The sequence below is a fragment of the Pseudophryne corroboree genome, chromosome 8 (genome assembly GCF_028390025.1).
Source record: "Pseudophryne corroboree isolate aPseCor3 chromosome 8, aPseCor3.hap2, whole genome shotgun sequence".
NCBI lineage: Eukaryota > Metazoa > Chordata > Amphibia > Anura > Myobatrachidae > Pseudophryne > Pseudophryne corroboree.
In genome coordinates, this window is record NC_086451.1 from 446,318,993 (window position 1) to 446,333,687 (window position 14,695).

The 14,695-nt window shown below is 54.6% G+C and overlaps 1 protein-coding gene across 5 annotated transcripts in view; it reads right to left on the reverse strand.

Moving 5' to 3' along the window:
- LOC134949545 (HAUS augmin-like complex subunit 3) overlaps nucleotides 1–14,695 on the reverse strand; it is a 75,823-nt gene that overhangs the window by 8,323 nt on the left and 52,805 nt on the right. For all 5 annotated transcript variants that reach the window (XM_063938184.1, XM_063938182.1, XM_063938181.1 and 2 more), the window contains one exon: nucleotides 13,751–14,638. In XM_063938184.1, coding sequence (XP_063794254.1) covers nucleotides 13,751–14,638 — 888 coding nt within the window. The remainder of the gene's footprint in view (nucleotides 1–13,750; nucleotides 14,639–14,695) is intronic.

Sequence of the window (14,695 nt, forward strand, 5' to 3'; positions counted from 1 at the left end):
GGCAGTGTTTTACGGGAGTGATGAGTAAAACACTGCCTGACAAAACACAAGGAATCCCGGCCGGATCTGCGAGATCCGTGCTGGGCTTCATTGTGTACCTTAAAAAGGTGTTTTAATTGTTTTTAATTCTGAAAAAAATTGCATGGGGTCCCCCCTCCTAAGCATAACCAGCCTCGGGCTCTTTAAGCCGGTCCTGGTTGAAAAAATATTGGGGGAAAATTGACAGGGGTTCCCCCATATTTTATCAACCAGCACCGGGCTCTGCACCTGGTCCTGGTTCAAAAAATATGGGGGACAAAAAGCGTAGAGGTCCCCCGTATTTTTTTAACCAGCACCAGGCTCCACTAGTCAGAGAGATAATGCCATAGCCGGGGGACACTTTTATATAGGTCCCTGCGGCCCTGGCATTAAATCACTAACTAGTCACCCCTGGCCGGGGTAGCCTGGAGGAGTGGGGACCCCCCCACCAGCCACCCAAGGGCCAGGGGTGAAGCCCGAGGCTGTCCCCCCCCATCCATGGGCTGCGGATGGGGGGCTGGTAGCCAAGTGTAAAATAAAAGAATATTGATTTTTGCACAAGAACTACAAGTCCCTGCAAGCCTCCCCCGCAAGCTGGTACTTGGAGAACCACAACTACCAGCATGCAGGGGTTAAACGGGCCCGCTGGTACCTATAGTTCTTCTGCAAAAAAAATACCCAAATAAAAACAGGACACAAACACCTTGAAAGTACAACTTTATTACATACATTCCGACACACACATACTTACCTATGTTCAGATGCCGACTCAGCCCACGTCTCGACGTCGATTCCAGGGTACCTGAAAATAAAATTATACTCACCTAAATCCAGTGTGTCGTGTCCTTTTTTAATAATCCACGTACTTGGCAAAAAAACAAACCGCATACCCGATCTATGCACTGAAAGGGGTCCCATGTTTACACATGGGACCCCTTTCCCCGTCTGCCGGGACCCCCCTTGACTCCTGTCAAAGAGGGTCCCTTCAGCCAATCAGGGAGTGCCACGTCGTGGCACCCTCCTGATTGGCTGTGACCTCCTGTAGTGTCAGTGAGGCTGTGCAGTTGTAAGGATGCTTGTATGGTGTACTGCCTGTGACCATCCCAACGTACCGCTTCTTACCTCCGCTTGCGTCTCGCACTCTGACCACTCCGTCTCGGCTCGTCCGGGAAGGATTCCTCTTCGGGGCCTCTGCCGAGGCTCAGTCTGGGAGCCGACGGCTAAAGGAAACAAGGAACACTATCACTGTGTGCCCACTCCTTCCCCGTTCAGGGAAAAAGTGGCACACCGGGGTGGCCGCGACGTTCACCGGTTAGGTGAAGGTCATCATCGGCCCATGGGCCTCAGCCACCCAAACTGTCACCTATTTGGCACTTGCGCACCTAGGTGGTAGCGAGCCCGCTAGGCCTAGCGGGGTCTCGCGACCGGCGCTTAACACGAACAAGGACACACTCACAGAGAATACTCACACTGGTACTCTTGTCAGCTTGCTCGTTGCAAACTTCTGCTCCTGGAAAGAAAATGACAGCAGCCTCCCTACAACCAAACAACGGCTAACAGCAGAACTGAGCCTATCTACTACGAACTACGAACAGTGTAACGTGGTTGGCTACTTCACCTAACTTCAATCACAGGTCAAGCAAATGCAGGTTCACGGTGTGAATACAATGCAAATGAGGGTTACCTTTACAATCCGGTCCGATGCAGGTTCTGCTACCTCGCCCCAGTTAGGACAATCTCAGACGCCCTTACTCCTCACGGCGATCACTGACCACTCCGACACCCAGGTACAGGCCGTGCAAGAAAACGGACGATCTCCCCACAGCCCCTCCCTAACACCCAAGGCGTGTACAAGATGCGAGGGTCAGCCGACCCTCCGTACCCAGCCTACAATGGGCTCCGCGCGAGCAGCCGCACAGCCCACTCGCCGGAGTATCCAAAGGGCGGGGCTCAGCCTGTACTAGGAACGCCTTCCCCCCACCCGGTGTGCTAATCTAAGGACCCAGACCCCCAGCAGAGGTTAGGTTTAAGGCCGTGTCTTCCCCTGGCCTACAGCCGGTACTTTCCCTCCCTTGCCCTGACACGAGGCAGCCAAACGGTACCCCTCTCCTTACTGTGGCACAGGCCTAGAACCTGACTGCAGCCTCAGGCCTAGTGCCTGCCCTACTTGCTGCTAGCTAGATAACCGGGGCCTAATGCCCGGGGTTACCTTATTTCCTTTCCCTGCAGTGTCCCTAGGGCCTAACACCCTCTAATGGCCCCCAGGCCTAGTGCCTGATATGCCGCCCGGGCCTACTGCCCGCCTGACTGGGCCAGAGGATGGCTTTGGGCCTAACGCCCAAACCACGGTACAGAATGACCCCCCCCCCCCCCCGCACTCCTATCTGTGTTCGGGCCTATTGCCCGTATATGCCCACGGGCCTAATGCCCGAACACCCGGTGGTCTAGGGAGGGTGGGAGACTCGGCACGAGGCCGCTTACCAGGCCGTAGGGAGAGGCTGCAGTGGGGAGCTTCGTTAGCTCTTTTGCCTCCCACACACTGCAGCACCTCCTGGTGGGCTCCTCAGGTTCCTGTTCTCCGGCTGCCTCGACGTCTTCTCCTCGGGCGCTGCCTGTTGCTCTCCACAGGGGTCTCTTCCTTCTTCTTCTTCTTATCCTCGGTCGCCGTTGCCGCTTCTTCTCCTCGGCCGCCGCGTCTTCTTCTCTTCGGGAGCTCTTCACTGCTCCGGGTCCGGCGCCATCTGGTCTGTCCCGCTCTGCAGCGTCTGTTATAAGACGCTGGGAGGGGGCGGCGCTATGACGCGACGAGCCCTGATTGGCTCGTCGCGGCATGCTCCTATTGGCTGACCGGGCGCGAGCCCTGATTGGTTCCCGCCTGGCGCCATCCTCGTCTTGCCGCGCTGTGATTGGTGGGGCTTGAATCCTATCGGACGCAAGCCCCTCCGTGCTGGAAACCCGCCGCCACGCCGCCTGGGTCCCGCCGCTGTATGTCCGGTGGAGATGGAGGTGGGCGACCTCCCCCGTTCCCCCAACACGCCGTCCTCTCACATCCCCCCCCCCTGTTTCCTTTGTAGTCTCTACAAAGATGTGGGCCGCTGCCCACTCGAAGTTTGGATCCGCAAAACGGGGAGCCGGTACTCCCAATGTCGTTCGGGTTGAACGCCTGGGCAGGGTTGCTGGGGTGGGAACGGATGCCTCCGGAACAGAAGCCACCGGGTCAGCACCCTCAGCTGACCCTCCCGATGGCGGGGGGTCTGGTGCCACTTCAGACGGTGGAGCCCACCAATCCTCTTCCTCCAATTCAGGGGTAGCCACTGGAACCGTCTCAATGGGGAGCAGATCTTCGAATAGACAGGGGCGCAGCATGTTTCGATGCAAAGTGCGGGCACGTCCACTCCCGTCTTCTGCCTTTACTTCATAAACGGGGTTGTCAGGAGACACTCGCCGCTGTACAATGTATGGCATCACCTCCCATTGTTCACTCAACTTGTTCCCAGGCCGCTTCTCTCGGACTAATACTCTTTGCCCCTCCGCAAATGGTCCTCCTAACGCCCTCCCGGGGCTGGGGTGTAGTTTGGACCCGATGTTCCCCGCCACCACATCCCGGGCAAATGTCAGGCGGCGTTTCTGCTCCTCAATCCACCCACTGCGCGTCCACTGATCCTCCTCCACTGGTAGGGACAGATCGAGATCTTGGAGGTCCTTCCCTGGTCGGCCAAAAAGGAGAAAATACGGCGAGAACCCCGTGGTCCGGTGCACTCTGTTATACACCCACACTAATTCCGGGACAAAATCGGGCCAGCGCCGCTTTTTGTCAGCCTCCAGGACCCTCAGCATTTGTAGCAACGTCCGATTGAACCGCTCACAGGCTCCGTTTCCCTGTGGGTGGTACGGGGTGGTCCTTGATTTGTTCATACCATAGGTGCTGCACAGCCGCTCAATCACCCAACCTTGGAAGCACGCGCCTTGATCGGAATGGACGCGCTCTGGGCAGCCATACCTTCGGATAAAATGCTCGACAATAGCCTTGGCTGCCGTGTCATCACGATAGCGTACTGGTACCCACGCACCGATTCTCCTATCAAGACATAGTCCACCATGAGGAGCTCAAGAGGTCTGGTGGTCCTGATGATCTGCACCGGTGCCCGTTGCTCGTTGCTTTTGGCAATCGCGCACCTCCTACAGGTCTGACACACACCTTCTACCAGGGCCTGCAAGCCTGGGAAGAAATACTGTCGACGGATCCATTGCAGGGTCTTCTCTGTCCCAAAATGGGCGCCTTCCTCGTGTGCTTCAGTCACCAGATCACGAGCTAAATCTCTGGGGAGAACAATCTGCCACACCTTCCGGAGCTCGTGTTCGAGGTAAGCTTGCCGGCATAATACCCCACCTCGTATGGCCAACCGTTCCCACTGATGTATCAGCTTTTTGCCCCACGAGCTAAGCTGCAGCCTCTCCGAATAGGACGGCCAGTGATCCCGCTCCTTCCACCCACGCACACACCGCACCTCCTGGTCCTGCCCCTGTTCTATGGCCCAATCCAGCAAGGTCTTCTGGAGCAGAATTCCGCACATCACCTTGGGCTCTGTTGAGCTGGGGGTCATTCTGGTAAGGTCAGGGATCTCCTGCCCCTCCCTCTCTTCATCCGTGGGCCCCGTAGGTAACCCTACCGGATAGCGGGACAAGGCATCCGCTTTTGTGTTCGCCTTACCCGGGCAATATCAAATTTTGAAGGAGAATTTGGCCAAACGAGCCACCCAACGCTGCTCCAGAGCGCCCAACTTAGCCGTATGCAGGTGCGACAGGGGGTTGTTATCAGTGACCACTTCGAAGTCGCCGGCGGTCAGGTACTCCGCAAACTTCTCGGTGACCGCCCAGACAACCGCCACCAATTCTAGCTTGAACGAGCTGTAGTTGTCGGGATTCCGCTCCGACTCCCGGAGGCTTCGACTCCCATAAGCAATAACTCGTTCCTGGCCCTCCTGTAGCTGGGAGAGTACAGCCCCCAGGCCTTGGTGGCTCCCGTCGGTGTACAATATGAATGGCTTATCAAAGTCAGCATATGCCAGTACTGGGGCCTGGGTGAGGGCTCGTTTCAGACCCGTGAAGGCGACCTCCTGCGCTTGGTCCCACGCCACTGCCCGATTCCGCACATCCGTGGCCACACCTCGCAACAGTCCATGTAGGGGGCCTGCGATCTTGGCAAAGTCCCGAATAAACCGCTGATAGTAGCCCACCAGCCCAAGAAATGCCCTCAACTCCGTCACGTTGCCCGGGGTCCTCCATTCTTGGACTGCGGCAATTTTGTCGGGGGTGGGCCGCACCTCTTCCTCTGAGACCACATGGCCCAGGTATTCCAAGCTGGACTTCAAGAGGTGGCACTTCCTGGGTTTTAGTTTGAGGCCGTATTGTTCCAGTCGTTGAAGCACTTGTTCCAGTCTATGCAAGTGTTCCTCCAGGGTGGGGGCAAACACTATGATGTCATCCAAATAGATAAGGATTGCTTCAAAGTTCAAGTCCCCGAGGCAGCGCTCCATAAAGCGCTGGAACGTGGCCGGTGCATTGGAGAGCCCGAACGGCATTCGACAGAAATCAAAGAGCCCCATGGGCGTAATGAATGCCGTCTTTGCCTGGTTTTTCTCCACCACGGGCACCTGCCAGTACCCACTGGCCAGATCCAGTGTGGAAAAGAAGCGCGATTTCCCCAGAGCCGCCAGTGACTCCTCAATACGGGGCAATGGATAGGCGTCTCGGACGGTGCAGCTGTTCAATCTCCAGTAATCCACGCAGAATCGAATTGTCCCGTCTTTCTTCTTTACCAGCACGATGGGGGCAGCCCATGGGCTCTTACTTTCCTTGATGACACAGTTGGCCAGCATTTGTTGGATCATGGTTTTAACCTCCTGGTACAGCTTCGGGGGAATCTGCCAATAGCGTTCCCGAGCAGGCAGACTGTCACCGGTGTTGATTTCATACTCCATCTCGGTCGTGTGGCCAAAGTATTCCTTGCTACGTGAAAATGACTTCTGACGCGCCCACAGCATCTGCTTTACCCGGTCTACCTCTACTGTACTACGGCCCTCCAGTAACACATCCATTTGTTTCAGAATCACTTCCCCGCTCCACTCCGTGGTGGGTTCCCGTTTCTCCTCGAGGGCGGCGGCCAACGTCCAAGGCTCGCATGCATTTGGCCTTAAGGTAACCCTAGGGCCTGGTTCGATACCACCCTCAGGGATAGCCTCTAGATGAGCTAACACTGACCTGGCCGGGATCTTAATCGGTGAGTTCCCCAGGTTGCACACCCGTAGGGGTACGGCACCATCCCGTACCACTGCTACAGCTCTAGCCAACAGCAAACCGGCCTCCACTTGCCTGAACCAACAAGGTTCTATCACAACCTCCCTTCCTTCCAGCCGCTGCTGTGAACGGACGGGTACTTCTAGGACCACCTCCTGTCTTGCTGGGATCTTCACCTTTTGGTTATGCCGCGTCTTGATCAGCCCTAGGGGACGCGAGGCTTCTACGGAGGCGGACTCCTCGTTCCACCGGACGACCCTCTGAAAAGCTTGTTGCACTGGCTTCTGCACACCCAGATACTTCCAGTACTGGGGGCCCTTATCGTGCACGAGTACTTGATCCAGACTCCGCAGGATGTTCATCCCAGGATCACCGGCCCATGGTGAAACTCCTCGCCACTCATCACTACGAACCCTTTTTTCCCAAGGGATTGTCCATACACCTCCACTTCGATCCACACGACCCCCTTTACGGGGATGAGGAGGTTGTTTGCCGCAACTAGGGTCACCCAATTCCCGACACTGGTGGTCGTGAGATGGGCATAATCTTCCCTAAACCGTTTCTCGGACATGGTGGACACTTGCGACCCGGTATCCAAAAGACAACGTTGATCCCTCCCTCCTAACTTTGCCACTACAGTGGGACACTCACCGAACAAGTCGGATGAGTTGACAACATCTACTCGCGCACCGTCTTCCCCCGCGGACTGTCCCGCTACCGCGAGGGACCTTAGTTTAAAGGTCTCCTACGCCCCTCTCTGCCAGGGCGGCGAGCCGGGCAGTCCCGAGCGAAATGTCCAGGCTCCTCACATTCCCAGCACACCAATTCGCGGGGTCCCCTCGGGCGCACCTCCCCTCCCCGATGTCCAGCAGTCTCCGGTTCCCTCTTCTTCCGAGGGTTTTTTTCCTTGGAACGATCCTTGTCGTCCCAACCCCTCTTTTCGGGGTCGGCGTCCCGGCTCTCTGCCCGTTCCACCCTCTGCCTCAACTGGGACACTTCGTCCTGGACGAGAAGGAGCGTGGTGGTTAATTCCTTGATGCAGCCTTCCAAGGGACTAATCTCCGGCGTCCGAATCCTATCTACTGGTTGGGTTGGTGGTGCGGCCACGGCGCTGGAACTAAGCTCTGCATTTTCTTCTTTCTTTAGCGTCATCCCCAACACTTCGTAGAAGGTGAGCTTGCCGTCCCCATCGACCTTATCCTGGAGGTAGTTCCGCAGGGACCTACTCCTCAGTCCACCTATTAGAATACCTCTCAAGGTGGAATCCGAGTCCCCCGTCATCAACTCCTCATCCTCCCTCGTCTGGATCTCACTCATGTATTCCTGGATCGTGTTAGCGAACTGGGAAATCGTCTCATCTTCCCTTTGAATCCGTGCGAAAACACGCTTCTTCAGCGTGGTGGTGGTAGCCTTTTCCCCATACACACCCTTCAGAATGGTGAAGACGTCGGCCAGGCTTTTACGAAGCCGCTCAGGACGTACTCTCACCGTCTTCCGGGCATCGCCAGTCAGGACCTTCAATGCCAAATTCACCTGTACCCGTTTCGGAATCTGGTAGAGGTCGATAGTGGTTTCCAACTGTTCGATCCACTCCATCAAGGGCATATTCTGCCCGTCAAACTTGTCAAGGTGGTTGAGGGCTGCTCCGATAGGCAACCTGGCCCGAGGCTTATCACTAGGCTCGGCATTCGTCCCATCGCGCGACTCGTCACTGTCGCTCTCCGGCTTGTCCGCTTGGTCCATGTTCCCCAGCGATCCTGCCGACTACGCCAAATGTAAGGATGCTGGTATGGTGTACTGCCTGTGACCGTCCAAATGTACCGCTTCTTACCTCCGCTTGCGTCTCGCACTCTGACCACTCCGTCTCGGCTCGTCCGGGAAGGATTCCTCTTCGGGGCCTCTGCCGAGGCTCAGTCTGGGAGCCGACGGCTAAAGGAAACAAGGAACACTATCACTGTGTGCCCACTCCTTCCCCGTTCAGGGAAAAAGTGGCACACCGTGGTGGCCGCGACGTTCACAGGTTAGGTGAATGTCATCATCGGCCCATGGGCCTCAGCCACCCAAACTGTCACCTATTTGGCACTTGCGCACCTAGGTGGTAGCGAGCCCGCTAGGCCTAGCGGGGTCTCGCGACCGGCGCTCAACACGAACAAGGACACACACTCACAGAGAATACTCACACTGGTACTCTTGTCAGCTTGCTCATCGCGAACTTCTGCTCCTGGAAAGAAAATGACAGCAGCCTCCCTACAACCAAACAACGGCTAACAACAGAACTGAGCCTATCTACTACGAACTACGAACAGTGTAACGTGGTTGGCTACTTCACCTAACTTCAATCACAGGTCAAGCAAATGCAGGTCCACGGTGTGAATACAATGCAAATGAGGGTTACCTTTACAATCCGGTCCGATGCAGGTTCTGCTACCTCGCCCCAGTTAGGACAATCTCAGACACGCCCTAACTCCTCGCGGCGATCACCGACCACTCCGACACCCAGGTACAGGCCGTGCAAGAAAAGGGACGATCTCCCCACAGCCCCTCCCTAACACCCAAGGCGTGTACAAGATGCGAGGGTCAGCCGACCCTCCGTACCCAGCCTACAATGGGCTCCGCGCGAGCTGCCGCACAGCTCACTCGCCGGAGTATCCAAAGGGCGGGGCTCAGCCTGTACTAGGAACGCCTTCCCCCCACCCGGTGTGCTTATCTAAGGACCCAGACCCCCAGCAGAGGTTAGGCTTAAGGCCGTGTCTTCCCCTGGCCTACAGCCGGTACTTTCCCTCCCTTGCCCTGACACGAGGCAGCCAAACGGTACCCCTCTTGTGGCAGATAAAAACTTAAGTAGAAAGCATAGTACACGCCGACATCACACCTACATTACACAGCAGTGCTACACGCCGACATCACATATACATTACACAGCAGTGCTACACGCAGTGCTACACGCTGACATCACACCTACATTACACAGCAGTGCTACACGCTGACATCACACCTACATTACACCTACATCACACCTACATTACACAGCAGTGCTACATGCCGACATCACACCTACATTACACAGCAGTGCTACACGCTGACATCACACCTACATTACCCAGCAGTGCTACACGCCGACATCACACCTACATTAAACAGCAGTGCTACACGCTGACATCACAGCTACATTACACAGCAGTGCTACACGCTGACATCACACCTACATTACACAGCAGTGCTACACGCTGACATCACACCTACATTAAACAGCAGTGCTACACGCCGACATCACATATACATTACACAGCAGTGCTACACGCTGACATCACATATACATTACACAGCAGTGCTACACGCTGACATCACACCTACATTACACAGCAGTGCTACACGCCGACATCACACCTACATTACACAGCAGTGCTACACGCTGACATCACACCTACATTACACAGCAGTGCTACACGCTGACATCACACCTACATTACACAGCAGTGCTACATGCCGACATCACACCTACATTACACAGCAGTGCTACACGCTGACATCACACCTACATTACCCAGCAGTGCTACACGCCGACATCACACCTACATTAAACAGCAGTGCTACACGCTGACATCACAGCTACATTACACAGCAGTGCTACACGCTGACATCACACCTACATTACACAGCAGTGCTACACGCTGACATCACACCTACATTACACAGCAGGGCTACATGCCGACATCACAGTTTCATTACAGATACGTATGACCCCAACTGACTCCATTCTAAATATACCACCATCACAGACCCAAGGTCCATATACTGATAGGAGGGAATCTGGGAGCTGTAGGGTAATTTGCTCGGGCAGCATGGTACTCCGGCGAAAAACGGTCAGCATCTATGATTTTGGGTTGCAGTCTAGACCCCTGGGTTTGGACAATTGCATTATGCTTCCATTAAACAGCCCTCTATATGGTTGCAAGATCTATAGAGGGAATGCAAAATGCTGGCGATCGGGGATCCCGGCGTTCAGGAGACCGACGCCTGAATCCCGACAGCTGGCATTATGCCGACTGACGACATCCCGATACCTGCCCCTAATTCTCACTCCCCCCTCTGCCGGGTATTCTATACGGACCCCTATAGACGAGCTTACATTCAAGAGACATAAACTTCACAGATTAATATTATTTCACCTATAGTAAATATGACCTTGCTAGAAAATCTGTTTGGCCATGTGCAGCAGGGGGTTAAGTGTCTGTCTCCGCTGGTTGCATTTTGAATAAATTATTTATACAGCAGGACAAGCCAGACTATAGCTGCACTAACTGTAAATGACACCCGGCCAGGGTGTGTAACAAGTAACATAAGATAATATACAGGGCACAAGGCAGTGACATAGGGTGGGGGTGAGGAAGGTTGAGCAGATATGGACAAGTCTGTGGACTGTAAGAGGAGGGAGGAGGAGGGGGTGCCGGCAACAACTGGAGATCGACGTTACATACTGTGGAATGCAGGTTCTGGGAGCCGTGATTGAATAAACTTGCTGCGTGTGGGCTGGAGTCTCACTGCCAGCAGTGCAGGCTGTGTCAGGCTTGTCTCGGGCAGTGTGAGCGCCGGAGGATGCTGTCCAGCTCCGGCTCCTGTGCTGCCTTCTCCCTCTCTCTGTAATTGTGGCAGGCTGGGGGGTGGATCTGCGTGCCTCTATTACTTCCCTGCAAGGGCAGTGCCGCTTCCTACAGTACATCTCCGCGATGGCCGGCTCTGCCCCCGTCAAATCAGGACTTGCGTCACGCATGCGCAGTCCGAATTCTTAACGCGGAAGTTGCGAATGCGGGAGGATGGTTTCCTTTTCCGGGGCAGCGGGAGACTCCACAGTGAAACGGGAGTCTCCCGCGGGATGCGGGAGGGTAGGTAACTATGCCTAACACCCTCTAATGGACCCCAGGCCTAGTGCCTGATATGCCGCCCGGGCCTACTGCCCGCCTGACTGGGCCAGAGGATGGCTTTGGGCCTAACGCCCAAACCACCGTACAAAATGACCCCCCCACCCGCACTCCTATCTGCGTTCGGGCCTATTGCCCGTATATGCCCACGGGCCTAATGCCCGAACACCCGGTGGTCTAGGGAGGGTGGGAGACTCGGCATGAGGGCGCTTACCAGGCCGTAGGGAGAGGCTGCAGTGGGGAGCTTCGTTAGCTCTTTTGCCTCCCACACACTGCAGCACTCTCCACCGGACCTCCTGGTGGGCTCCTCAGGTTCCTGTTCTCCGGCCGCCTCGACGTCTTCTCCTCGGGAGCCGCCTGTTGCTCTCCACGGGGGTCTCTTCCTTCTTCTTCTTCTTCTTATCCTCGGTCGCCGTCGCCGCTTCTTCTCCTCGGCCGCCGCGTCTTCTTCTCTTCGGGAGCTCTTCACTGCTCCGGGTCCGGCGCCGTCTGGTCTGTCCCGCTCCGCCGCATCTGTTATAAGACGCTGGGAGGGGGCGGCGCTATGACGCGACGAGCCCTGATTGGCTCGTCGCGGCATGCTCCTATTGGCTGACCGGGCGCGAGCCCTGATTGGCTCCCGCCCGGCGCCATCTTCGTCTTGCCGCGCTGTGATTGGAGGGGCTTGAATCCTATCGGACGCAAGCCCCTCCGTGCTGGAAACCCGTCGCCACGCCGCCTGGGTCCCGCCGCTGTATGTCCGGGGGAGATGGAGGTGGGCGACGTCCCCCGTTCCCCCAACACGCCGTCCTCTCACACAGTGAAAATACAATGTAGCGCATAGGCGCACCATTGTATCCAATGATGGGAACTTTGCGGTCAGCAGTTGACCGCGAGTAACCTCAACCGCTGAACACAAAGTTCTCATCATTGGATACAATGGAGCGCCTATGCGCTACATTGTATCTTCACTGCACAGCCTCACTGACACTACAGGAGGTCACAGCCAATCAGGAGGGTGCCACGACGTGGCACTCCCTGATTGGCTGAAGGGACCCTCTTTGACAGGAGTCAGGGGGGGTCCCTGCAGACGGGGAAAGGGGTCCCATGTGTAAACATGGGACCCCTTTCAGTGCGTGGATCGGGTATGCGGTTTGTTTTTTTGCCAAGTACGTGGATTATTAAAAAAGGACACGACACACTGGATTTAGGTGAGTATAATTTTATTTTCAGGTACCCTGGAATAGACGTCGAGACGTGGGCCGAGTCGGCATCTGAACATAGGTAAGTATGTGTGTGTCGGAATGTATGTAATAAAGTTGTACTTTCAAGGTGTATGTGTCCTGTTTTTATCTGGGTATTTTTTTTGCAGAAGAACTATACGTACCAGCGGGCCCGTTTAACCCCCGCATGCTGGTACTTGTGGTTCTCCAAGTACCAGCTTGCGGGGGAGGCTTGCAGGGTCTTGTAGTTCTTGTGCAAAAATCAATATTCTTTTATTTTACACTTGGCTATCAGCCCCCCATCCGCAGCCCATGGATGGAGTGGGGGGGGGGGGGGGAGGGACAGCCTTGGGCTTCACCCCTGGCCCTTGGGTGGCTGGAGGGGGGTCCCCACTCCTCCAGGGTACCCCGGCCAGGGGTGACTAGTTAGTGATTTAATGCCAGGGCCGCAGGGACCTATATAAAAGTGTCCCCCGGCTGTGGCATTATCTCTCTGACTAGTGGAGCCCGGTGCTGGTTAAAAAAATACGGGGGACTTCTACGCTTTTTGTCCCCCATATTTTTTGCACCAGGACCAGGTGCAGAGCCCGGTGCTGGTTGATCAAATATGGGGGAAACCCTGTCAAGTTTTTCACAATATTTTTTCAACCAGGACCGGCTCAAAGAGCCCGAGGCTGGTTATGCTTAGGAGGGGGGACCCCATGCAATTTTTTTTTTCACGTTTTTACAGCAAACAGACCCTTTCCCGTAGATGACCATGCACAGATCTCACTGATCCATGCATGATTATCCAAACTCGCCTGGAAAAAGCAGGTCTATTATTTTGCTGCTTTTTTTAACAAATCGCAAAGAAATACACCCGCACTTGAGCACTCAGAGACTAACTAACACCCAAATACGAATGAATAGTGAATACCCATATTGTGTGAAATAACAGCCACGTTTGACCGATGGTCTATTCATTCGTATTTCTGACATTTGTCATTCAAACCATTCCGAATAGACCAAACACTGCCGAGATTTGTGCTTCGGGAATTCCTGTGTTGGGACTTAGAAAAAAAAACACAAATCGGACAAACTCGGATTTTTAGTAAATTTTGGCCATGGTTTGTTCCAGACACAAAGTTACTTGCTTTTTTTTGCCTTACTTCCAAATCAGAAACCAGCCCCCATTCACTGGTTGGGTTGTTATAGCTGTTGTTGGAGTGTTAGGTCTCTTTAGCAATAGTGTGAGGTAGAAAAAAAGCACTGACTAGTGACTATATATAACTATTATACAGGATTTTCTAACCTCACCATACTCTGATGTCTCACCTGCTCTCCTGCGTTCCTGTCCAGCCAGGCTAATGCCTCCTTATTTCCATTCAGGTCTCCAAGCGCGAGGCTTAGCTGCATTCTCTGAGACGCCCACGCGGTTCGCACCCTCTCACTTTCTTTCTGCATCTCTTGCTGCATTTTCCTTCCTTGATCCAGATCTCCCTCTCTAGCAGTAAACACTCCTTTGGCAATCTCTTCCACCTGCTTCCAGCAGGTATCCTCAAGCCTTACGTACCCCTCCAAGTCGAGCGAAGAGAGAAATATGCTCTGAGTAGACTGGTTGGAATGATAGTCCCCAAGTTCTGTCACCATCACTCGAAGTCTCAACAAAGCAGAATTGCTCCTTGAGTTCACGGTGGACAGGTCTTGCTTGGTGCGATTTAGACTTCGTTCCAATTCCTTCTCCAGCTTCTCCAATGACAGCCGACTGCAGAGTAAGGTCAGCCCCAAGGATTCTATCTTGTTGCGCGACTGCAGTCGATTTGTCTTCAGTGTCCGCAAACTCTGAAGCTCAGCCTCCAGTTCCTCCCTTGTTTCCTTTATATCCCATTCACCTTCATTCTCACTTCCCCCTTTGCAGAGGTTCTCCAGCTCATCTGCTTCTAAAAGTGGCTGGCCAGAGCTGAGGAGAGCATTGTAGGCCTCCAGTTGCTCACTGCTTAGAGAATTATGCTGGTCCACAGCTCCACAGAGCCATCCCAGGAACAGCTCTGCCTCTTCATTACCTTCACAAAGCCAATCAAAATCCTCACCCTTAAGATCATGTGCACCTGGGTAACCAATAAGACGAAGCATATCCACAAAATCCGACCCTTGCACACGGGGTGGATCCAGGAGAAAGCAGGTGGATCTCTGGCGAGAGAGACCTGCTGCGTGGGGTGGCTTCTAGAAGGATAAAGAAGAGAAGAAGCTTTTTGCAGTAGAGAATCAACATTTGGGATC